The sequence below is a fragment of the Dermacentor albipictus genome, chromosome 5 (assembly GCF_038994185.2).
Source record: "Dermacentor albipictus isolate Rhodes 1998 colony chromosome 5, USDA_Dalb.pri_finalv2, whole genome shotgun sequence".
NCBI classification, from domain to species: domain Eukaryota; kingdom Metazoa; phylum Arthropoda; class Arachnida; order Ixodida; family Ixodidae; genus Dermacentor; species Dermacentor albipictus.
Genome location: NC_091825.1, coordinates 18,049,029 through 18,075,644, shown reverse-complemented (window position 1 = coordinate 18,075,644; position 26,616 = coordinate 18,049,029). Strand labels below are relative to the sequence as shown.

At 46.0% G+C, this 26,616-nt stretch overlaps 1 protein-coding gene across 3 annotated transcripts in view; it reads left to right on the top strand.

The window, feature by feature from the left end:
• Positions 1 to 26,616, top strand: part of LOC135906583 (UPF0462 protein C4orf33 homolog) — a 182,605-nt gene that overhangs the window by 100,326 nt on the left and 55,663 nt on the right. For all 3 annotated transcript variants that reach the window (XM_070539502.1, XM_070539501.1, XM_065438041.2), the window contains one exon: positions 18,699 to 18,750. In XM_070539502.1, coding sequence (XP_070395603.1) covers positions 18,699 to 18,750 — 52 coding nt within the window. The remainder of the gene's footprint in view (positions 1 to 18,698; positions 18,751 to 26,616) is intronic.

The window sequence follows — 26,616 nt, the reverse complement described above, 5'->3', positions numbered from 1 at the left end:
CGGTTCTGCTTCATACGGTCGGCTTGGAAACCTGTAAAACTTTTTTCCTCGTGAGTTGGGAACGTGCTGAGTGAACGCGCTGTGTCAGCCCACTGCACAACAGCTCGGGTTGCACTTCGGCATTGCTCAGAAAAGGCAACAGCTAAGCGCGAAACAGTGCACATACAGGCTTTCCGTACGCAAGCGGGCCGGTCGTACCCTGCCAGTGCCGCGCTCGCCGCCGCGAGGGGCGCCCTAGTAGGCGCGGGAACTACGTTCGCAACCTGCCCATAATGGCCGTCTCAGAACGACAACTACAACAACGACAGGACGACAGCGCGCTAACCACTCCCGCCGGCTCTGAGCCTCCCACTCCCACTTAAAATCTTCCCAGCGTGCAACTCGAGTTATCTCGATTGGACCGAGGAGGAGAGATGATAGTACCGTGGATGGCCGCACTCCAGTGTGGCTGATGCCTGATTGCTTCCGCCATGTTAGAAAGAGGCATTCAGAGGCACAAGCTAAATTGAAAAAAAAATGACAACAAGCAATGAATTACAGAAATAAATGTCAGAGGTGTAAGTGATATTATTGGTGTGATGGTGGAAGCCTTTCGTGTTTGGACAGTGGTAAAGATTTCATTTCTCAGTTGGCGGCTTCACACATTTAACGCTCTTTTCATCTGTCTATGTCTCCTAAAAAGACAACAGAGCGGACGGCGCTCGCTTTTAAGTGAGTGTAGCGGCATCCTGTTGATTTCACTGAACGTGTGGCGCGTTTCGTGTCTGCTGTAACTTAAATATGCTGTCGTTGTAGTGCCAATCTTCGGCACAGCTTAAAATGCCCAAAGAAAGCTGGCAGTGGAATCAGTTGCTACAAGTTTTATTAGAAAATATCCTAAGTGCCATGCAGAATGGTGCGCCGACATATAGGTTGTTGTCTATTTCAAAGCAGTTACGCCGGTCGCATAGCGCGTACCGCATCCCCAGCTCCCTCGCCGCGCGTTTATACTTATGTACGCACGCTGCCTAGCTGGTACAGCGTGTCGGCATGGTTTTCTTAGGCACGCGCTTCTTGCACACTAAATATTTACCTCATCTTGAGCGCTTATGGTTGAAGCATGGGAAATTTTTGGTTGACAGCATCAAGGTAGTGCAGGGAATGAAATGAACCCGGTTAAAGGCAGAAAATATATGCAGACAACTGAAAGGTTCTGCACAGGGGCATTTTAGTAGACAAGTTGAATTATATTGATATGTGATAGAACCTTCCAATGTTTTAAACAACATTTGCTGAGAGACCCGTCGCGTTCGTGTGCTTTTCTTCTACTGTTCTTCCTCGCCTCGTACATGAAATTTGTTATAAAATACTCATTTTTCTAAAGAAACTCACCCGCTTTTGTTTCTCGTGTTGAAATACCGATGTTCCATGCCTGTCTCATGGTGCCTAGAATGCATGCGAGAGCAGGGGGCTTCCGCCACGTTCGACCCCTGGGTTTCGGCAGGCAGTGCACACCACATCATTCGATGACACAGTCTTCGTTGCCGTTATTTAAAATAAGGCTGTGCGCCAAGTCTCAAGGGTCGTCAACGAACAGCGCGCAGATGAACATGCAAGTGCGATCGTGCAAGATTTGTTTGTTATTTTTATATCGTGATAATGTAACTGCTTGGCTGACAGAAATTAAGACCGAATGCAGCCCGAACTGCCGAAGTCCTACGCTTGTAATAACCATATCATAAATGCAGAACATGAACACATTAGGATACATTTATCAGCAAACGTCCAATCCGTGATGTAGGTCTCCTCACTGATGCGCTGCAGTGTTCTTTAGAGGTTAAAATCTAAAGGTTACAAGGCACATTGCGCGGAATGAACCTTTAAATCCGTCAATTTTGACTCTTGTAACCGATATATATATATATATATATATATATATATATATATATATATATATATATATATATATATATATATATATATATATATATATATATATACACGGAACAACATTTAATTAAAACCAACATATGTTGCAAGTAACCTTTATTTTATAAGTTACTCGCGATTACAGGTTACCATACAAGGTACCGTGCTAAGAGTGTATGATGGGGCGAAGTAAGTATTCACCGTCAGGAACCTGTGGCTGGGCAGCAAAAGCGACGTAAGTAAATGCCTCGGGTGACAGACGCACATCGTGAAGCCAGCACAAGTGCGGTGGGGTGGTGCTCCGAGCATCGGCGAGTTGAGGCAGTTCTAACTGAGGAACGCCGGTCGCGCAGTCGATGAGAGCAGGACGAACGAATAAAATGTCCAAGCCAAGGATAATGTAGCGAGTGCAGTTGTTGATCACAGCAAAGAAAACAGAAATTGGGCGGCCGTCTATACTTAAACGGGCAGTACACATTCCATGAACGCCCAGCATGCCACCCTCGACCACACGAAGCACTCAGGCAGCTGCTGGGATGAGGTCCTTCTTTAAACATCTACGTGGGCTAGAACTCATCACAGATATCTGTGCTCCAGAGTCGACGACTGCTTGGACAGGTACGCTCTGTATTTTAACGTCAATTACACTTCTCCTTGTGGGCACAGGCAGAGGATTTGCTGCAGTAGTTGGCAATGCAGCACCACCTCCGAGGGCTGCATTTATTAGTTTTCGGAAAGGCTGCGGCGAAAAGCCACAGGGGACGACGGACGACGTGGCTGCGGTGAACGGGCACATGGGTGACATGTTTGCGGTGAACGAGACTGGTGTCCGCGCAGCGATGGTGAGCGGCTGTACCACGTGTTCCGAGCAGAGTTGGCGGCGCTGTTAGACTCGGTGGTGGGCGAAACATTGCTGGTATTCGCATTAAAACGGCTAAGGTTGGTCGGCGTGTGAGTGCTGAGGGCCATGAGATGCGACAGTATCGGGTGACATGACCAATGCGGCGACAGGTGAAACATATCGGCTGGTCGTGCGCAGTTCCCTACTCTGTGGCGGTGCGGTAACGTGGAGCGAAATATCGGGGTGGAGACAAAATAGTAGAAGGGCGTTCGTTAGCCCTGGGATTTTCGACAGCACACACAGACTGTAAACCAATCTTGTCAAGTTCCTGGCGAACAATGGCTTGTACGAGGGGAACTGAAAATCTGGTAGCATCAGGGCTACGCGAACAGAAAGATGCGGGTGCCATCGCATCCCCTTCACATCTAACGATTAGCACCACGTCCTCTGATGATGACGCATGCTGCTGTGCGGGGTGATCTTCACACGTTGACGTTCCGGCAATATTGGGAAGTCTGGCGAATGGTTGCAAGCTTCTGGCCTGCTGGAGTTGTCCGCACTCTTTAATGATTGGGTCAACTGTAGAGCAGCGCTTGCACATGAGCAGATTATGCGCGTCGTCAGCAATGCCCTTAAGAACGTGCCCGACCTTCTCAGCTTCTGTCATGTCATGATTGGCTTTGCGACAAAGTGCCAACACGTCCTGGATGTACGAATCATAGCACGCCGTGGGTGATTGGGCTCGGGAGGCCAGTTCCTGATTTGCGGCAATTTTACGGCTGATTGGTTTGCCAAACAACTCCGTCAATTTCTATTTGCATTAGTCCCAGCTGCTTAGCTTCTCTTCGTGGTTTTCGTACCACACCTTTGTTAGGTAGAACAACACGTTAGCTAGCATAAGCGTAAGGTACCATATGTTGATTCCACTCACGCGTTCGTACATGGCCACCCACTCTTCAACGTCGGCGCCATCGGTGCCGCAGAAAGTTCCAGGATCCTTGGGTTGCACAACGATAACCGAAGGTGACAGCGACGTAGCATGCGACGGTGACGTTGAAGGGGGCAACGACGTCGATCCCGCGTCCTCACCGTAATTCGAGTTGCGGACGGTGATGCGACGTTGCGGAGTTCCGCTTTCAGACGTGGTAGCCCGCACCTCCACCAATATGCTACGGGGATGTTGGGGGTATATCAAAACTATATGTACAATATAGAGACAGAAATAGTCTGAATAGTTAAGATGGCTGACCACCAACTACACGCGGCCAGCCAGCGTCTCTGATCTTCTTCAACTCTCTTCTTTCATCCTTCCATAACGATATATATATATATATATTGTAGCGAGATATAAGCTATTCTTTGTCATCTGTGCATGATCATCATCATGTGGGGCTCATATGGGGTTCTTCTTCATCATCGCTGGTGGGGCTGGCTCTCGAGTGTGAGCCGTGCTGTGGGCGTGATCGCTTCGCCGTATCTTCGAGTCGGAATAAACGTAGTGACAACTGCTACGTCACAAGTGGTGGAGTGTGCTTTTCGGTCCTCCGTCCTCTGACTCCCCGCTCAACTTCCTGGAGCTTCGATCGGGTCGCCGATTGTGCCAGCTGTCCGCCAGCATGTCGCAGGACGAGCCAACAGGCACTTCTTCTTCCACCATCTCGGCCTGCCATGACTACCAGCGCACCTACCCAAACCAGCTATCCGCAGTGGCGTCCTCCTCGTCCCATCTGCTACTACTGCGGCTATCGTGGCCACATAGCACGTTTTTGCCGCAAGCGCCAGAAAGACGAGCGTCGCGGATATGACGTATACGAACGGGATGACTTTTCGCCCGGAGCTACTTTTCAACGTCTAGGGAGCTTCCATGACCAACGCTGTCCTTATGGTCCACCGCGCGGACGCTCTCCATCGCCTACTGTAGCATCCGAGACGGCTCAGCCGTACCGTCCTGCGAGACGCCGCTCGCCGTCCCCCCTTCACCGCTCTACGTCCCCACTGAGACCTGCTTCTCAATTCGCCGATCGTCGTCCGGAAAACTAAAGTATGCAGCTTTTGGAGGAAAAGCTGCATCGAACGACAGGACAGAAATTCCTCCGTCGCCTCCGTGCAATGTGATATTGGTTGTAATAGAAGGTGTACAAGTAGAAGCTTTAATAGATACTGGTGCTAGTGTTTCAGTCATTCACTGTGAATTGTGTTCGCGACTTCGGAAAGTTACGACCCCCTATAATGGAACCTACGCTGCTCGCTGCGCAAGGGGCTGCCATTCGACCTATCGCCATGTGCACAGCTCGTATTTCTATCGATGGACTTCTGCATTACGTACAATTTGCAGTGCTAAGTTCGTGTGCCCAGCAGCTCATATTGGGATGGGATTTTCTTTCTACGGCCTCCGCCTCCATCTGCTGTGGGCAACGCGTTCTCCACATGACCGACACGACATATTCACTTCATGCAGATGACGCACGACTTCACTTTCTTGCTGCAGAAGATACCGCGCTACCTCCTCGCCATCAAAGCATTGTGCCTATCACGTCTGATGTGATTGACTGCGGCAACATGCTCGTATTACCATCTGCACGCTGTCTCGCAAGAGGGATTACCTTTGCATCAGGGCTGGTTAGGTTTGATCATGGCTCTGCACTTCTCTGCGCTACAAACCCGACATCCGAAAAAAATTTCTTCCCTAAAGGCACTACATTGGCTTCCGCCACCAAATCGGAGTCTATATCTGTTGTTTCATTTAAACCAGCTTCCTGTGCAGTTCCTTGTACCGGACGGACCGCATCTCCTTCAGCTCTTGCAGCTGCCCTCAGTTCCGACCTGACACCTTCGCAGTCACAACAATTGCTTGCTTTGCTCCAGAAACATGCAGCTTCGTTTGACGTTCATTCAGCTTGGTTGGGAAAGACTTCGATTACGACGCATCGGATAGAGACAGATGGTACATCCATCGTGCGCCGTAGACCATATCGCGTATCGCTAGCCGAGAGGAAAGTCATTGACGAGAACGTCACCGACATGCTCCAACGGAATAGAATACGCCCTTCTGCTAGCCCTTGGTCTTCCCCCGTTGTTTTGGTTCGGAAGAAAGACGGCTCTGTTCGATTTTGTGTCGACTACCGAGCACTTAACAAGATCACACGCAGGGATGTATACCCTATGCCGCGAATAGACGATGCCTTGCATTCGCTGCAAGGTGCCGAGTACTTCTCCAGCATCGATCTACGTTCCGGCTACTGGCAGATACCTATGCATGAGGACGATAAAGAGAAAACAGCGTTTTCAACACCAGATGGGCTCTACGAGTTTAATGTCATGCCATTGGGCCTCTGCAATGCACCCGCAACGTTCGAGCGCATGATTGACACCGTTCTTCGTGGCCTGAAGTGGAAGACTTGCCTGTGCTATCTGGATGATATAGTTGTTTTCTCGTCAACTTTCTCTCAGCACCTGCAACGTCTGGATGAAGTTCTCACATGCCTTGCCAACGCTGGCCTTCAGCTAAACACCAAGAAATGCCATTTTGCGAGCAAGACGATCAAGGTACTAGGTCACATTGTGAGCAAAGATGGCATTCGTCCTGACCCTGACAAGGTTTCGGCCGTTCGGCACTTCCCTCGTCCCGTAAAGACCAAAGATTTGCGCAGTTTCCTAGGCCTCGCCTCCTATTTTCGCCGATTCATACGAGGCTTCGCCTCAATAGCGTCACCTCTGCACCAATTACTGGGTTCTAATGTTCCCTTTGTGTGGTCTCCCGAATGTGAATCTGCGTTCGCCCATCTGAAGCGCGCTCTCACATCGGAACCAGTACTACGCCATTTTGATGAAGCTGCTCCTACCCTCCTGCATACGGATGCTAGTGGTCATTGCATTGGTGGCATTCTCCTACAGCGAGACGACATTTTAGGGGAGAGGGTCGTCGCATACGCAAGTCGCGTTCTGACAAACGCCGAAAGAAATTACACCGTCACGGAGCAGGAATGCCTAGCTATCGTTTGGTCTGTACAGAAGTTTCGACCTTATCTTCACGGCCGCCATTTCACCATCATTACAGACCATCATGCATTGTGCTGGCTTTCGACGCTGAAAAACTTGTCTGGACGGCTTGGTCGGTGGATCCTTCGTCTACAAGAATACGACTTTACGATTACCTAGAAGTGCGGAAAAAAAACACCAGGATGCAGACGCGCTTTCTCGCTGTCCGCTTCCAACGACACCATGCAATGGACCTCCAACTACCATCCGTGACAAGCTTTGGCACGACCCCTCTTCACATGCTTTCTTGTTGGCCACTGTAGACGAGATGCCTAAACACGCCAACGGATTCTTCCAATCTCATCAACTGGCGGACTCTTACTGTCGGCGCATCATAGATCACCTTCAAGGAGCTTGGCGCCCACCTAACGCCCGCCTTCGTCGACAGCTGACGCAATTTAAGATTGACAACCGCGTCCTGTACCGTCATGTCTATCACCCTGACGGTCAACGCTGGGTTCCTGTCCTGCCACGCTCTCTACGTGCTCATGTCCTGCAGGCTTCTCGCGACGACATGACTGCTGGTCACCTTGGTTTCCAGAAAACCTATGACCGCATCAAAGGTCGCTTCTACTTGCCTGGATTGTCCGCCAGTGTAGCGAGGTATGTCGCTTCCTGCGCCCTATGTCAGCGTCGAAAGCTCCCTACATCAGCTCCAAGCGGACAACTGCAACCGGTTCCTTGTCCGTCGCAACCATTTGAAATCGTTGGCATTGACCTGTATGGTCCTCTTCCTGTGACTCCCACCGGTAAACGATGGATTGTGACAGCCGTTGATCACTTGACACGCTACGCCGAAACAACTTGTGTGAGCTCTGCCTCAGCCTCTGAAGTTGCTGCATTCATACTTCAATCCTTAATACTGCGCCACGGTGCTCCTCGCGTCCTCCTGAGCGACCGTGGAAAAGCATTCCTTTCGCAACTAGTAGACGAAATACTCAGAGCCTCCGTAACCACCCACAAGACTACCTCCTGTTACCATCCGCAAACTAACGGCCCCACAGAGCGATTTCATCGCACGCTGTCAGACATGCTAGCCATGTACAGTGCTCACGGAATGAAATAGGACACGGAGCATTTAGTAGAACCCATTTAGTAGTGCAAAGTACGCGAGAGCACCATGTCATGTCGCTAGGAACTTGGTCACCAAACGTGACGAGGACTCCGATGTAAGCATACGCGCCAAAGTTACGTCGATGTGACACGAACTACAGCCGGTTGAAACAAAAGTATGCGCATTACTTAGCCCTAAATTGACGCGTTTCATTCCGTGAGCACTGTACATCGAACCGGATCACAGAAACTGGGACACAATTTTGCCATTCGTGACATTTGCGTATAATACCGCCGTTCAATGCACGACCGGTTACTCGCCATTCTACCTTGTCTATGGTCGTTCGCCCAGTTCCTGTCTTGACGTCTCTTTCTTCGCGCCAACTGTCAATGAATATCCATCCACCTGTGAAGAATATGTGTCCCGCATTCTGCGTTGTCGCCAGCTCACCCGCATCAACACCGAAGCACAGCAACAGGACCGCAAGCAGCATTACGACGCCTCTCATCGCGTCGTGTGCTTCCGCCCTGGCGACGAAGTGCTATTCCGGACACCAGTTCGTACTCCTGGCTTGTGTGACAAGTTTCAAGTTCGGTTCATCGGCCCCTACAAAGTCTTGGAGGAGACTTCCCCGGTTAACTATCGCGTGGTACCAGTTATTGTTCCAAGTGACCGCCGCTGCCGCGCTGCTGAGGTTGTCCACGTGTCCCGTATGAAGCCTTTCACGAGGCGTTCGCCGCCCCTTTGAATTGCGGCCAGGATGGCCACTCTCGCGCGAGCGGACATTAGTGTAGCGAGATATAAGCTATTCTTTGTCATCTGTACATGATCATCATCATGTGGGGCTCATATGGGGTTCTTCTTCATCATCGCTGGTGGGGCTGGCTCTCGAGTGTGATCCGTGCTTTGGGCGTGATCGCTTCGCCATATCTTCGAGTCGGAATAAACGTAGCGACAACTGCTACGTCACAAGATATATATATATATATATATATATATATATATATATATATATATATATATATATATATATATATATATACGGGGTTCGCAAAGCTAGCCGGACCCCTCCCCTCCCCCTCAGGCAAAATGAAAACTCTCCGCCTATGCCGAACCGTTCACAATATCCCGCGCCTGGCGTCCTACCTCTTTGACGGACTCCCTTCTCCAACGTTGCACAATCACCCTGCATACGAGGCAACCACGTGGCAAACTGGGAACCTCATGTCGACGCCACCCTTACGGGAGTACTCCTGTCATCAATTAGTGGCCTTTTCATGAAGGCCAGTCAGTCTGGATCGGGAGACTGGCCCTCGCGGAAGTCGGAGGGTGGTGTATTCGTCTTGAAGTAAGCTGTCATTGCATAGGCGTCACCATCGGCGCCAGGTCCAGTCGTAGTCCAGGCAGTCATCAGTCTCGCCTGTTAGTTCTGTGCGTTCGAAAAGCCGATGATACGGGACATAATGCTTTGTGCGTAACTCCCATATGACGCTGATGTAGTCTACGGGAGTAAACGATGAACTGCGAATAGCGTTCTACAGCTGCACATCTGCCCGTGAAAGTTGCTTTGTTCCGAAGGCTGGCCAAGCAGAACAGCAGCCTTACCACCGCATATTTTATTGCCGGGTCGAGTTTTCAATGCAGCTCGGTCGGCTTGATGCCTGCATTGCTCAAACTCATGAGGACGTGGCTTCTAAGAATGATGACCTTCTGGCCAAAAGCCTTTGATAGATGGGCTTTGACTGCACTGAAATAATGCAATATGACAATCTCCAAGGAGCGACCTTTGTCACCCACACGCAGTGCCGCAAACGCCACATTAAAAACAACTAACATCGCGAGACTGTACAAGTTGAAATAATCTGACAACCCCGTATTTAAATGAGTACTTTTAGAATGGTAACAGCGCGAACAAAACGATGACGGAGTGAAAGGACACAGCGCTCGCCCTGTGTCCTTTTACTCCATCGTCGTTATTGTTCGCGCTGTTACCAATGTGAATGTACACGAACTCGTCCAACTTTCCACTTTATATGATAAATGAAAACCTCTGAAACGCAATGTGCACGTTGGTCTCGAAATTACCACAAAACTTCCGATTTTGTGCTCTCGCGATGTAGACACAAACGGGTTTTATGTAATGAAGCTAGGTAATTATGAATTAGATCTTCCACTGATAAAGACGGTGCAGGGAGAAATTGCCTTGATGAATTCATGTTACGTAACACACAGCACAAGATAGCTATGGGATCATTAATTAATGGAATATAAAGAAAAAGAAAAACCATCTACAACCGTTATCACGTGCCTAACTTGGCTCAGAAGGCCTGAGTCATTTCGCCTCTCTTCTAGGGCACTTCTAAACTGGGCTGCTGTAAGGCTAGGCTCCATCCAATCAAACGGCCTTATTTCTGTGATAAGGTTTTACATACCACGATGCAGCGTGATTAGAATAAATCACCAAATCTGACAAATAATAAAAACACTTTCGAAAAATTGTGCAAACTAACCAAAACAAGTCGCATTCAAAATTACACTGAGGCTTTTTATCCAGAGCCTGCATCTCCGTGAAAACAAAGAAAAAGAGAACACTGACGCTTCGCTTGCTCGAACGTTCAGTCGTGAACTTTTCATGAAAGCAAACATCAACTAATTCAAGGAATATCTGCCATACCACGGGCAGAAGAAACCAACAATGCCCTGTGTCTAACAAAAGTTCTCAAAAGTCAAATGCTCACAAAAATAATATAATTAAAGAAACCAAAGCTTATGAACACATTCTCCAAAACGCGCCTCTAAAAAAGCACTCCTGTCAAATAAAACACAACTCGTTTGAACTTCTGCAAAAGCATAACTTATCAACTTGCGCAACTTGCGCGTGACCTTGCAAACTGTATGCCGCACTGACACTGTTTGCTTTACAATTCTACACGTGTGGTCTGGTAAGCCTTCCACTTGAAAGTGTGGTTTAAACCTGTATTCCTTACGCCTATCAAGCGTTCAAAGCGCAACTAAGCTGAATACAAAAGAGAAACAAAAACAATGTGAAACCCATCTTTCTAATTTCTTTATACCTGGGCCCCAAACGCGCCCCCTTTCCTTCCGACGAGATCGAGGAGGTCGCGCATTAGGATGTTTTCGCAAGGTGGCGTCGCGGAGCTAATTTGCCTAACGCGTCTCGTACCTGCGAGTTTAGAACAGCCTTCGTGTACTAGGAGAAGGTTACATTCCCGCGCATTCTCTGTGCCCTTATTTGCAAGGCATTCGTCTTTCTTGGTCCCCGCGATTGACCGGCCGTTGTCGAAGCCTACAGGTTGCTTCCTTTTGTGACTGTGCTTACAATGCTTGGCACACGATGTGATTAGGCGACGGTTGTGACGCCTGAATCTTCGCGAAACTCTCTTTTTTGAGACGTGCGTCACGCTGATTCTCGATCTCAGCAAACACCTAAGCTTGGAGTTTACCTTCCGACGCTTTGTCACAGTCTTTGGCCGGATCCTTACATTCGGGCATTCGCCTCTGCCGACTTGGCGCTTGGACCATATTATACTAGACGGCTCTACCTTGACAGCGTCCGGCTTTCTCTTCTTGTGCCTACGCCTTTTCTGTTCGGCATCATTCGCACAGGCACTCGAAATTTCGTTACCCCTCGGGCTTCTCAAATCTGCTTGACCTATATGAAAATTAATAGCCGACTTTCTCTGGCAGGCTGGCCGAAATCGCCGCCTCTGTACACACTTGGCCTAAAGGGCCCTCCGTTTCTGTGCGGAAAAACCGTCTGTCTTCGGCAACTGTCTTCGCCTCGCTTCCAGCTACTAACACGTTCAACTGGTCACTGCGCCCAGCTTCCTCGGAAATCATTCCTTGCTTCTTTGATCGCTGATCAATGCTGGATGCGCCTATCAGTCTCCCAGTCGCCTCCCATGCTTTTGCTCTGAAAGCTCTATTAATTTAGAAGGATTCTTCTCGTTCGATTAGGATTTGCTCCAACCTATTTGAAAAGCGATAGCTAACTTGCTCTGGCAGGCTGACCGAAATTGCCACCTCCGCATACACAGCTGTCCTAAAGGGCCCTCCCTTCTTAAAGCGGGAAAAGGGTCGCTCTCTTCGGCAACTGCCTTCACCTTGCTTCCGCCTACAAACACGTTTAAATAGTAACAGCACGCAGCTGACTCGGGAATAGTTCCTTGGTCCTCTGACCACCGATCAATAGGGTATTCGCCTATCAGTTTCTGAGTCGCCTCCCATGCTTTTGCTCTGAAAGCCCGTCTAGGTACTGTACAGGTCAGTATACAATTATTCCTCTGCTTTTGCTATACCTTCGAAATTGCTGATAATATTACCGTGCTTATCTTTCAGTGTATACATTTTGGTTGGTCCTATGCCAAGCTTCCTCTTTAATGATTTCAGGCTACGTCCATTTTTTGCGGCTTCCTCAGTCTTTCTCACATTACAATTTCGATTGTCCCTTATTTTCGCCTTGTTGATCAGTGTTGACAGTTCCGCGAATTCTATCTCACTTGAGTGAGACACTTTCATTCTTTGTCGTTTCTTTATTAGGTCCTGTGTTACTTGGGACAGCTTGCCTACTGGTTTCCTTGGTGCCTTGCCTCCCACTTCAACTGCTGCCTTTGAAGCCAGCTTATTTGTGGTCTCATTCATTATTTGTATGTCATCTTGATCTCTCTGTTCAAAAACTGAATATTTGTTTGCAACTACAAGCCTGAGTTTGTCTCCTTGTACCCTTACTGCACCTAGGTTGGCCTGTTTCTTCTTGGCAAATTTTACTCTTTCTTTCTTTCTTCAAATTGAGGTGAATCCTAGCCCTGACTAACCTATGATCAGTGCACTTTACCTTACCCAACACTTCTACATCGTTCACTATGCTGGGATTGGCAGAAAGTATGAAATCAATTTTGTTTCTTGTTTCACCATTCGGGATTATGCTTGCATGTTCTTAAGTCTTTGGTGACACAGATTTACTCGTCTTGAGTAAAAGAAGCGTGTATAGCACTCCTTAGCCGCACATCTGCCGGTGAAGCCTGCTTTGTTCCGAGGGATCGCCAAGCACAACAAGCTATTGGCGTTACTGTTCCTAATGTATCGTGAACTCTTCTACTTGAATTTTATGGGTGACGATGCCATACGACGTTTTCAGTTGCAGACTTGAAAGATTCAGGTGTTACCTTACGTAAATGATGTCACGGTATTCTACAGACGCCTGCAAAGCGGGGGCCAAGTTATCTTGCAAGCTATTCGAGAAGATCAATCGTCGTCTGATAAAATTCGTCGAATTTCACAAAATCCTTGACCCTTAACAGTGTGGTTTCAGGAAGGTCCTTCTACAACCGATCATTTCGTACGCACAGACTTTAACATCCGTGATGCTTTCATTCACAAGCAGTACTCTTCTGCCTATATTTCTTCACATGGAAAACGAGAAGAAAAGGCGCTAGCCGAGGGGCCTGTTTTTTATTAATCATATTATGAGAAGCCAACAAACAAGGACACCAAGGACAACATAGGGTAAATTGTGCTGAGTAAACGAATTAAAGAAATAATAAATTATTGGCAATCAAAGCGGATGAAAAAACTACTTGCCGCAGGTGGGGAACGATTGCACGTCTTTGCATTACGGGTTACATTTTCCCTATGTTGTCCTTGGTGTCCTTGTTTGTTAGCTTCTCATGATTTGATATGGGGAACGCGTACGATATGAAGTGGTGGTACGAGCTATCGCGAGATTTGTTGGAGATGAGTAAACCCGAAAACGTGCCTAATTGCACAGAAAGCTAGTTGTGTAACCATGTATTCTGTGTCAGCATTGGTAATTTTCTCTCTAGACCATTTCTCCAGGAAACTGGGATGCCGCATTGTGGCGTGCTAAGCTATACCCTCTCTACTGTGAGAAACAAATTGAATACGCTCATGAATTCCGTAGAAGATATCTTATTCAGTGTACGTTGACGATGTGCAGTTAGAAACATATTCCTGTAATCGCTCAGTTTGCTTGCGACAAGCTCGTACTGGACTGAACAAGGTGTAGAAATGGGTAAATGAACATGGTTTCACGTTAAATCTGCAGAAAAGTTTCTGCGTCTCTTTTACAAGAACGAGAGGCTTGGTCTAAGATGCTAATGTTGAACTCGGCAGACAGCGCATGCATCTGCATATTGAATACACATATGTTCAGTTTCGTACTTTACTCAAAACAATCCTTGATAACGCACGTCAAATATATAATGAATAAATGTATACGAGCAACGAATATTTTCAAAGTTCTTTCGCGCACGACATGGGGCAGTGATAAGAAATATCTGATAAATATCTGATAAATCTTTGCAAAATCCTGATACAATAGTGTCTGGATTATGGCACTTTTGTATATCACCCTGCCGCATCGAGCGCGCTAAATATACTGGATTTTGTTCATCATTTATTGATCCTCCTGGCCACAGGTGCCTTTGGGACAAGTCCCGTACCAAAGCTCTAACGCATAATCAAATTAGTGGTCATACCAACTTAAAAGATCCTATTATCATATAACGTATGCCCTGAAAGTGCGTTTTAACCCTGAAGATCCTTGCTACGGAACTGTAAATGACATGATGTATGCCACGCTGCTTAGTAAACGCCCCACATTCAGACAACCATCCTCGCTGCGTGTTAGACTTAGTGAAGAAACGGGTGCCTTGCTTCTAGAACACCATCTGAAGATTCCAGCAAGAAAATTACCGCTGTAGCACTGGGAGATTGTAGAATATAGCACGGCACTTGTAGAAGTCTCGAAGCGCTCTCCACATGAACACATTCGAATGCGTTTCTTAGAACATCAAGCGAAGTACTCATGCAATAAATTTCACACGGCTGCATCAAAGTCGCATGAGGGCTTGTTCTACGCCGCAGTTGGACCATCATTTTTTTTAATCAGACGTCCTGCACGCACTAACCAGGCTCGCTATCTTGTACGCGTTCTAAAACCCAACGTTAAGTTTCTCCTCACACAATTGGCCTAGATTGGCCTTGGTCGCGATATCGGCGTGGCCTAGGACAATCGCGTGAGATGAAACCGAACGTTGGCCTTTCGTTCGGGTACAAGATAACAGCTCAGTATCAGTGTTTTGATCATTGACAGTTTCGAAGTAATTCTTGTCTCGAACGAGCATTTTCAGTATCTTATCGATGGCTGTTACGTTGCTTACGAAGCCGTCAGTGATAATGGGAAGGTCTCGAACAAATTTCCATCGGTGTGCGGCTGCTCATTCACACAGTGCATCGGCAGTTTCGCCTTTCTTGCTTTCGGCACGATGGGGTCGATGCAATGGAACAAACATCACGCGGAAGAAAATGTTTCTCTCCTTCGTAGGGCTAATCAAAATCCAAAGCCGAGCCTCTAAAAATTAATTTTCTTAATAAACAATTTTCCGCCACGCAATCACACCATAGGCCTCATAAGAGCATACAAGATATGTGTCTACGCCGCAGTCACGGGCGTCGCACATTTGCTTTGCTTCTGCGCCACGTGATCAGCTATCGGCTGCAACAACTCCAGCAACTTTGGCACGTTACTGCTTCATTCAAACAACGTTTGGTTTATTGTGTATCTAATATAGCTTATAGCGTCTTTGCGATGTGGCCACTCCAGTGTTCGTATGCCCTACTGCTTTTTTTTCTTTTAAGAGAAGCTTTCTTTGCTGCTTCGATTTTGCCACTACTGCTGCTACTGTTAATGCTGATGTCTGGCACACCGCATGGGGGGGGGAGGAGGCGGGTTTCAGAGCGTGTGTACATTGGAGGAGCGTGGCAGAAAAGGAAACTGACGCGAGAAGCTCGTTTCAACCGCACCCCTTGTAATGCGCACAATGGGCATCTCCAATTTAGCCTCGTGACAGCTGTAAATATCCGTGACCCCCGACTTTTCTACTAACGTGCCCATCCAGAGGGAAGTTGGATAGAATACTAGGGAGGAGGGTGAGAGGGAGCAGAGAATGCGTAGAACCAACGCAGTCGCGAAATGAGTGAATAACAGCATTGCCGCTCTTCACTCGCACTTCCCATACAAATACAAAGGGGGTGGGGTTACAGGGAAAAGATTACTTGAGAAGGCAAGGAAACGCTACTACTATCGACACTGCAGCGGTTATGGGCAATTGGATACACTTAAGTTCAAGGTAGGGCACAGTGCGTTTCTGCTATTTATGAAAAATAAAACCATGCAAATGTGTCTAGCGGAAAGCTTGCGCAGAACGTGCAGACACCGAGCCACTCAAGCGCACCGCAGGGTCCAGGAGACACTACCGACGTCAAATGAACACTTCTGTGCCTGCAGCGGTAGCTTTGCCGCTGTCGCATTGCTCGAGGTCACGGATTTTATCCCGACCACCGCAGCCGTATTTCGACGGGGGCGAAATAAAAAAAAAAGATGTTGCACTTAGATTTAGCGACAAGTTAAAGAACGGCGCCAAAATTAATGCGGATTAATCCTACAGAGGTTTTAGCACGTACAGCCCCTTTAATTCCATTGAAGTTAATACTTATGCCACGATGCGAGGTGCCATGTGAGGCAATGAGAATGCCCAACCCTCTCAGGGGTTATGAAATATGGCGCGTAACAACGCCTCGCGCCAACGCCTCTCCCTTTATGCTCTGTGTACTACTCAGACAAATAGCAGTGGGGCACTCTAGGTAAAGTTTAACATCAAGTCAACCCTCCGTTGTTGGACAAGATGTTGAGGAAATCACCATTCGCTGTAAACATCACCGGTAATTATGGTAAATCAATAAAAACAGCACAGAAAGCTTTGCTTACATCGATTCACACAGTGCGTGAAATTCGCATTTTTTTCCTCTAGAGCTCCACTCAAAGAAGCGCTAAGGAGTCAGCTATTTAGTGCGCATGCTCTTCGACACTGAATACTGCCGGGCAATTGCGAAAACTGAGAATTGGGCATAATAAGCGATGTGAAGATTGAATAATAAACTCAGCAACATGTTTCACAGCCGCTGGGGCAACTATCAGGTACTCTAGGTTTTTGAACCGCCTCCTCCAATATTCACTGGTTTACAATTCAACATTGTTTGATATTTAAAAGCGGCGTGGAGGGAAAGGTGTGCGCTTTAATGCTTATTGAACAACTTTTGCAAAAACTAATAAAAACAATTATTTCTTTCGAAGTCTTGCTGTACAATAATGGAAAGCGCAGCATTTCATAAATGTCTCGTGTCACGTCTGCGAGAGACCTGAATTTTTTGTATTCCGCGATGTCGCGCAAGTGCTCTGACGAAGAGTAACACTTAGCTGACATTGGTGGTCTATTATCTGAACCATGTTGTGCATAGCACGCGCCACAAATTAAAAGGAAAAGGCTGTACTAACGTTTTTATGTAGTGAAGCTGAATTGATTTACCTTCATACAGATATTCACCGCGAAGCAGCAACCTCATTCACTTGTCACCAATGCGGCTGATTGAAAACGGCATTGTGAGCTACAGTCTAGCCGAGTCATAAATTCAATCCTACCAGTATAGTTTCTCATGGAAGAGCCGGCAAGGATAGGCGAGATGTTTTTTATCTTCCTTGTTTTTCTTTTTCAATTTCTTTTTAGATATAATGCATGATTGCTCTGCGTATGGCCCACAAGCCGGTGAGCTCCTTGGCCGCACGTAAAACCTGACAACCTATATGCTTTTCTTACCAGACCATTGTTGCACCAGAAAAAGAATTCTTGTAAGAAAGCCACGGTTTTTGCACGCGGCACGATAACGCAATATTCTGGAAAAGAAGCTTTAAACGACGGAGGCTATATGTTTACGGTGGAGCTTAGCTCTGGGCGAAAGTCGGCATTTCGGTGATGACCGCATAAAGTGCGGTGTTTTTTTTTTGGCGTCAGTTCTTAAAGATAGAAGTACAGATGTATGTATACCCATACCGTGATGAGTGTCAAGAAAGAAGCGGCGCCCTGTTGTGGCTCCCCCTCCCCCCCCCCTTTTTTTTCGGTACAAAAGCGTCAAATGGGACATTGAGGGAGGAAGCCGGAGTCGCGCTTGCGCTGCAGCACCTAAACTTCCATTGGCTGCAACGCCAGCCCCGTGCCCGCATCGAAGCAGCAGAGCGGGAGCACCTCCTGCCGCGTGCCAGGGGTTGCGTCAAGATAGAGGGCATCGCCGCGACGCCTGATCACCCTCGTTCTCGGAGGCCTGTGTTATCCGCGCGTTTCTTCTCCGCGCAAGCCCTCGCGTGCGTTCTACCTGCGCCTCGAAAAGACCAAATGAGAACGCGCCAATCGACTCAATGCGCTCGCTTGCCCTCGAGGAGTTCGTAACTCGAAGGACCGCCCATTGTCGTACAGTTGAACATTAATACTTTCGCATTCGCGACCCATAGGAAGAGGTGCCCTCAGATTTCTTCGCACGCTCCCACGGCGCCAAGGCTGCGAACAGGCGGTGAGCACCCCGGCGAGCACGCTCGCTCGACGCGCACTCTTTTCTCATGGTGCACCGTGCGCCCACGCGGAACTGTGGCACGCCCTAAGCAATTCTATTGCAATTCCAATGCTTTCGTGGTAGAGATGTATTTAGTGGCAGTTAAATTTAATGATACTAATAGGAACACTTACTGTAGATGTTCCACGGTGGTTCGGTGTTCGGCTGCTAAGCACGAGGTCGCGGGATGTAATCCCGGCCACGGCGATTTCACTTCGATGGGAGGAAATGCGAATACACCCGTCTACTTAGAGTTAGGTCCACGTTAAATAACCCCAGGTGGTCCAAATTTTCGGAGTCCTCAATTATGGTGTACCTCATAATGAGAAAGTGGTTCCGGCACGTAAAACGCCATAATTTTTTCTTTTACTGCAGATACGGTCATTATTTGGTGACTCTTGGAAACATCGCTGGAAGGACATTGAAGGTAAGTTGGTATTCTGATAGCATGAAAGTGTACTTCAGTAACTTCACTAAGCGTTTCAGAATAATGTCAACGTGGGCACTGCCTCGGTACAGTAAGTACCTGGCTGTTCTTTCAGATGTCTCCCCTCTCGCGTTTTTTTTTTTGTAGTTCAAAATGCGACCTAGTAAGTTCTTATCTTGTTAACTTTATCTGGTGTTAGTGGTTTCTATGTGCTCCCTGTGCCAGTTTTTTAGCTCCAAAGCACAACCTAAAGGTATATCAAAACCATAATATTTAATTATTCGAAGCAGTGTTTTTATTGCAAGTCTTGCTTGTAGAATCCTGTCATATCAACTAGAGAAAAAGGTTGAATTCATATAGAAATATATGCCAGTAGAAGTTCAATGCAGGACGAGCATCACGCGAGAAAGCATTAAAATACCATATTCACCATCTGAGCAAGGTCTTATATAACAGCAGGCACCTGATAGAGGCAGCACGTTTTATCATTGTACGTTCAGGAAGCCCAATCTGAATATTGTCGTAGATGTAAAAATTTAAATATGTCTTTTCCGCAATATTTGGTAGACAAGGGAAAAAAACTTTTCTCAGCAGGTGTGCCGCGCTACTAGGTTATAGCCTGCCTTTTGATTTTTAAACAAGTTTTGTATGGTGAGAACCATCCCACACAGTGATTATTCTTAAGTTGACATATGGACAGAGAGGAGGCGGTTTTACCAATTTCGAGTGGGAAGGGCGAAGGCCGATCCCGTATAGTACGTATGCGTAGTTGCACAGACGCAAGCGGCGACGTACTCTTGAACTAGGTGCGAAGCAAGTGCCAGACATATCTAATCCTAGTCTATCGAAAATTTCTAGAACGAGATTTATCCGCCATGCTATCGTGCAGGGTTTGTTATGGCGACATTCTAATACTGGGGAACCCTGATGTCCTGAGAGAGTGCTTCAGCTCGGGAATACTTCCGGCTGTCCCCTTGAAATGCATGTAAAACACAGAAATGCTCTCTTGAGACATTCACTTGATTAAATTTAATGGAATCTGTTATATTTACGAGAGAAAAATAATTTCTTGCATTTGTAGGAAGCAGCATTTTGATTTATGGCATCAGACTTTTTACAGCGAGGCTGGTTATGTTTACCGACCGGCGATTCTTTCGTGGCGGTCCACAGAAAACTTGCTTCCATCCCCTGGCCACTGTCACGAAGGCGTGCTTTGCCCCGTTGCGGGAACCGCACTCGATCTCGCTTGCCTCTCACAACGTGGGATCCCTTGGTCTTCATTCGAAAGATATAACGCAGGACTTTGTACTCAACGACGTTCAGTTGCTGTGTCTCTCGGAAACGTGGACGGACATAGCCACCGAAGCGACCGGCTGCGTTGGAACAACGGCCGTGAAACGAAGTGACAGCCGTTCTGCCGGAGTCGCCGTCTACGCAAGAATAGAAGCATGCGTGACCGCGCACACGCGTAAGTCTGACCCGGTCGACTGCGGCGACGTGCGTGCCGGGAAAACCCGCGATGGAATCCTCATCTTCACCGTGTGCATTTCGCCGGGCACGTCCAAGGCCGACGTAGAGTGGTTCATGCGAACGCACTTCGCGGTGTTGGCGACAGATAACACTACGCCTTTCGTCATCGTGGGGGATTTTAACGTAAACATTTCGAAACAGAAAAAATAGTGGGTCGTAGACGTTGTCTTCGACGAGTTTGTGCTAAAGTGTTACAAAGAAAAGAAACTACCAACCACCAACCGTGACTCGTGTGTCGACCTAACGTTGGCAAAGAACGTGGCATCTGTCAAAAACAAAAACCTGCATATAAGGCGTACTCATTTCATTCGTTAGACTGGAATAGGTTAAGTGGATGGTAACAGCTTTGCTGGCAACCCGTCTTCACAGAGTGGGTTGGGCCTTCATATTTTTGTATAAATGAAGCTCTTCACCAAAAACATGTAGTAGCATAGCAAACTGCTCCCCTTAGAGCATATTAAGAGGGGATATTTCACGTATCAGTTTGCAGCTTAAGCGAGGTCGATACAGTGGTTGCGGCTGTTTGTCGTTGTCACAAATTCGTCTTATAGAAAGAAAGAAATAAAGAAAAAAAAGAAAGGAAGGAAATTTTCATTCCCGCATAATTGCACAGTATCATCTCGATCCAAAACTAGCTTGTGCGGCTAGTTTTGGATCCATACCGTAAATGTCAGCATAAGTTGCAACCTAAATTAAAACATTTGAAGGCCCCATCCACTCTGTGAAGGTGGATTGTCAGCGAAGCTGTAACCATTCACTTAACCTATTCTAGTCTTACGATTGAAATGAGTACGCGGTAAAATGCAGTGTACAACCATTCAATGCACAACGACATTCACCGCGGCTTTATGATCGCTGTGGTATGACGGTTATGACAGGTGCCACGTTCTTCGCCAATGTTAGGTCGACACACGAGTCAAGGATGGTGGTTGATAGTTTCTTTTCTTGTAACACTTTAGCACAAACTCGTCGAGGACAACGTTTACAACCCACTACTTTTCCTGTTTTGAAATGTCGGCGTTAAAGTCCCCCACGATGACGAAAGGCGTAGTGTTATCTGTCGCCAACACCGCGAAGTGCGTTCGCATGAACCACTCTACGTCGGCCTTGGACGTGCCCGGCGAAATGCACACGGTGAAGATGAGGATTCCATCGCGGGTTTTCCCGGCACGCACGTCGCCGCAGTCGACCGGGTCAGACTTACGCGTGTGCGCGGTCACGCATGCTTCTATTCTTGCGTAGACGGCGACTCCGGCAGAACGGCTGTCACTTCGTTTCACGGCCGTTGTTCCAACGCAGCCCGGTCGCTTCGGTGGCTATGTCCGTCCACGTTTCCGAGAGACACAGCAACTGAACGTCGTTGAGTACAAAGTCCTGCGTTATATCTTTCGAATGAAGACCAAGCGATCTCACGTTGAGAGAGGCAAGCGAGATCGAGTGTGCTTTCCGCAACATAGCAAGGCACGCCTTCGTGAAAGTGGTCAGGGGATGGAACCAAGATTTCTGTGGACTTCCACGAAAGGATCACAGGTTGGCAGAGATAAACCGCTCCGCCGTAAAAGCAGAAGAAGGTTATTTTATATACATGATTTAAATGATCTTATAATGTTGGTATAGCATTTGGAAGTTTTCTTATGAAGCAAAGTATTTGATTCAAGATTTTGCAGAGATATGAAAGAATGCTGTGTTTTCAACAAACCTAATACAGAGCCTGCTGGAGGGGAAGAAACTAAAGGCTTAAAATGCCTTAAAAAGTCCTCTGACCCTTTATAGTTTGGCAAGCGGTTTTAGGCAAAGATGACAGTCACGCTTTCATAACATAAGAAATGAACAAATAACACGGAAAAAACACATCGAATATAACCATTTTACACTTTTATAACAGTATCAATGTCTATATTACTTGCATAATGTATGAACTACATATATACATTAAGCATACATTTCACGTGTGCGTTTTTTTTATTAGGCAACTATATTCATACAACATACGATGATGCTTGTGTACACACGTACATACATAGCGCACGCGTTTATATATCTGCAAACACAAAAAATAAAAAAAAAGTAAGTAGATAAAGAACCAAAGCAAGCGTTATTGCCGAGTTTGCTTTAATTCCGAAATGATTATTGAAATGAAAATATTGATAGCGGTACTGAAATTCAATTTTTCTTTGACCTTATTTAGTACATCAGCTACCTGATATTCCATTTTCTGTCATCCGTATTCAGTTCGCATTTTGGGAGTGCGTCGTTTTTTGAATCTTAGACAATAGTTACGAAATATTTCATCTTTCGTGTAGAGTTTGTTTTTGTGTATTAATTGCAATAGCTTGAAATAATATAACTGGTCTGCCCTCAGTATACCGAGTTTTATATATAAGGGAGCCATTCTTAACCTTGTACTTTGCCATAGTAATCTTCAAACGACCGTAAAATCTTTTTTCGAAGTATAACAAGTTTGTTGTATTGGTTTTTTTCGTGGTACCCCAGACAAGTAAACCATATGTAAGTTTGCAATAGAAAAGAGAATAATAAAGAGTTCGCTTTAGCCAGAGTGGCATAAGGTGGGTTGTCCTGCACAAACATCCAACTGTACGTGCTAAATCTGAAATGAGGTAATTTATAATTTATATGTATACACCAACTTAGTTTGTCTTGAAACCATACCTGCCGTGGTTGCTCAGTGGCTATGGTGTTGGGCTGCTGAGCACGAGGTCGCAGGATCGAATCCCGGCCACGGCGGCCGCATTTCGATGGGGGCGAAATGCGAAAACACCCGTGTGCTTAGATTTAGGTGCACATTAAAGAATCCCAGGTGGCCGAAATTTCCGGAGTCCCCACTATGGCGTGCCTCACAATCAGAAAGTGGTTTTCGCACGTAAAACCCCGTAATTTAATTTTTTTTTTGAAACCATACCCCGAGAATATTTTGTTTTTCAACATGTTTAATTAGGCTTTTTTCAAATTTTTGCATTAGGTTTCTGTACAATGGTTTGCTGGTAGGACGAAATACCATGTATGTAGTTATGGAGGCATCTAATTTCAGCTTTTTCCGTTTTAGCCATCTGGATAGAAGAAAAAGATATGTATTGGCATCGCGTTCAATTCTTGCAAGGTTATGGGAGGAAAAAATATATTTGTGTCATCTCCATACATGATGACGTGAGTGGTATCAGGGATAGAGACAATATCATTTATAAAGATGATAAATAACAGTAGCCCAAGTATGCAGCCCTGAGGGACACCTTGTTTTATTTTCATTTCTGTCGAAAATGCTCCGTTATTCTTTACAAGTTTGAAACGATCAGATAACTAGCTTGTGAGAAGATCAAGAACCATGCCTCGGACTCTATACCTGGATAATTTGTTTAGTAATAAATCGAATTGTATAGAGTCAAAAGCTTTCTAGATGTCTAGAAACAGATCAAGCGTATATTCTCTATTCTCTATATTTTCGATGATATCTCTTTGATATTTACTAGAGCCTGCTCAGTTGATTTGTGCTTTCGAAAATCATATTGATTTTTGGCTAATAATTGATGTTTTTCAAAGAATACCAGGAGTCTTTCGTTATTAACGGCTTCAAATATTTTTCAAATTGTGGGAAGTACAGATTTGGGGCATTCGATAAGTTGTTTACACCAACCCTTTTATAGATCGCAGTAACTTTCGTGGTCTTTAAATGGCTCGGAAAAATGCCTTTTTCCAGAGAAAGATTAACAATATGGCTAAGTACGCCACAATTAACGGCGAAATCAACTATATTTCAGCTGGGCATATTTCATCGATCCCTGGCGCTACATTATTCTTTGATTGTTTTATTACATTTGATATTTCTAGTGCGTCCCTAGGTTGCATAGAGATAGATTGAAAGATTGCATTGAGAGCGCCATCGTCGCATTCTGTTTCACAAGAAGATGCTTAGGAACCAGCGTTAATAAAGTGAGTATTCCTAGAATCACTTAACCTTTCCTCGCGCAGCGTTTCTCCATTTATGGTAAACTCCTCACAGGCATAACTTTTTTTTCCTTGAAGTGAGTGAGTTCACAACGGCCCATATCTTTCTTTTGTCGTTGTAAATTCTTGCAAACGTTTTCTTGTAATATTGGTGCTTTGCTTTTTTGAGAACCGACGTTAGGGCATTTCAGTATTTTTTGTATAGTTCGAATTTATCAGGTGCACTCGTTCTCACAAAGTCATAATATAACTTATTCTTTACTTTGATACGATAATATAAATCTCAAGTAACCCATGGCTTCTTTTGCCTTTTTTTATTTCTAGAGAATATTTTTACTGGAAACGCCGCATCAAAGCAAGCACGAAACAATTTTATGAATGTATCATACGCATCGTTTACTATTTCTTTGCAATAGACGTCGTGCCAATCAATTTCTTTAACTCTATGAAAAAACGTTTCCCTTGTTTCATCATTTATTAGTCGCTCAGTTATCAGCTGTTAAGTTTGTTGGCTGTTTTTTTCTTGAGCAAATCAAGCAAAAACACAGATGGAGGCGATCGCTTAAGTAAGAAAAGAATCCCAGTTTATGATTCGCATGGGTTTACATTCCAAGCACAAATATCTAGCATTGTTGCACTGTGTGTAATAATCCTGACTGGTTTGTGATGTAGTTTGTTATACCGTAGGTGGAAAAAACAAGTTCTAACTTTTTTCGCATATGGGTCATCTGAAATGAAATGTATGTTGGTGTCACCCATAACGACACAAGGAGTATTAGAAGAATTAGTGGTCTCAAGTAGTGTGTCCAGAAATTCTAAGAACTTACTTTTATGGCCCTGGGGTGGACGATAAAGCGCAATGATTAACAATTTGTTGATGCGCATACTTAGACACTATGTGTCAGCGGTCATAACTGATACGTGGTCAAGGATCTCATGAGATATAGTAACCCTGAATAAAATGGCTATTCCACCACCTTTCTTTTTCCATCACGACAGAGTTATTCTGAACGGTAGCCTGAAAAGTGTAGTGCATGTGCTTTCGCTGTTATCCAAGTTTCCGTAAAGATTAAAATATCAATATCAGAAGATATGGACGACAGCAAAACTGCAATATTATCTGCTGCTTTTCCTTTTATGCTTCTGCAATTTATGTGCAATATTGTAAACCCTGTTATTGGAAAACTTTTTGGAAATTCATTGATAGTATAATATCTGCAGTTGTCGATCAGTTCAACCATACGTTATATGAATAGCACAAACGAATGAACAAAAAAAGAAAAAAACAAGCAGGCAGGACTATTCCTACTCTATGTAGATTTGCTCCAAATCTGGCGCATCAGTGGTGTGTATCACGGGGGATTCCTCATTTTTTCGTGCACGAACCCTGCCTCCGGACGTCTATACGAATTTCCCGTGCGCTTCCTTCTTTTTGTGAATCGCAGCCGCAAGCAAGTTTTTGTTCTTAGGTGTCAAGTGCTCATTTACAAAGATCGGTCGTGGTTCTTCTATACCAAACAGCGAGCCGTTTAGCCTTTGGTTCCTACTTTTCGACAGCAGAGCATTTTGCTGGCTTCTAAAAAAAACGCACAATTATATTCTGTACGCCCGGTTTCGGCGTGCGAACCCAGTCATACCTGTCAATGTCGTCATCTTCGACACATTCACCCACTGCCTCGCCTATTTTTTGTATCACGGTCAGTGGGTTGTTGGCAACAGGGGCTCCTTTCACCTCTAGATTATGTAGGCGCTGATAGTGCTCGAGTTCCTCGCACCTCTGTGTTAGCTTTGCGTTTTCAGCTTTCAAGTCCATGTTTTGTTTCAACAGCTGATGCATTTCCCTCCTCAAGGTTTTTATGTCGGTGGCCGTATCTTTTACGTCATTGCAGATATCAGTGCAGTAGGACACGCCATCCTTCAGCTTGGAAATGCCGTCTTTAATCTTCCGCGTCTCCGCCCTAATATCACGCCGGAAAGTCTCAAGTGCTTTGGCTAAGTCGCGTAGTTCTTTCAAGCTTGTATCTTGCTTTCCAGCATCCTTTCCCGCCATTTTCAAAGCAATGAAAACAGTCGAGATAAAGGCAATGTCATGCATGAAGAACACACCTTAGCAGCAGCAGCACCACCAGGAAGTGCAAAAAAAAAAACTTCCTTTCTTCAATGCAAGAAAATAAGCACTGACCTGCAATGATACATGGCAGTTCTTTAAGAACAGTGTCTTTCGGTGCCCCTGCCGCTGCCGATGTGTCGGTCGCCTCCTTCCGTGCTTCGTTTATAGGGTTAATCAATTGACGGCAGCGCCCCCTCGTTGCAACTATGATGTGAACGCTGTGACGTATCTTCAGGCAGGCCTGTTACACGTGTCTCCTAATCGGT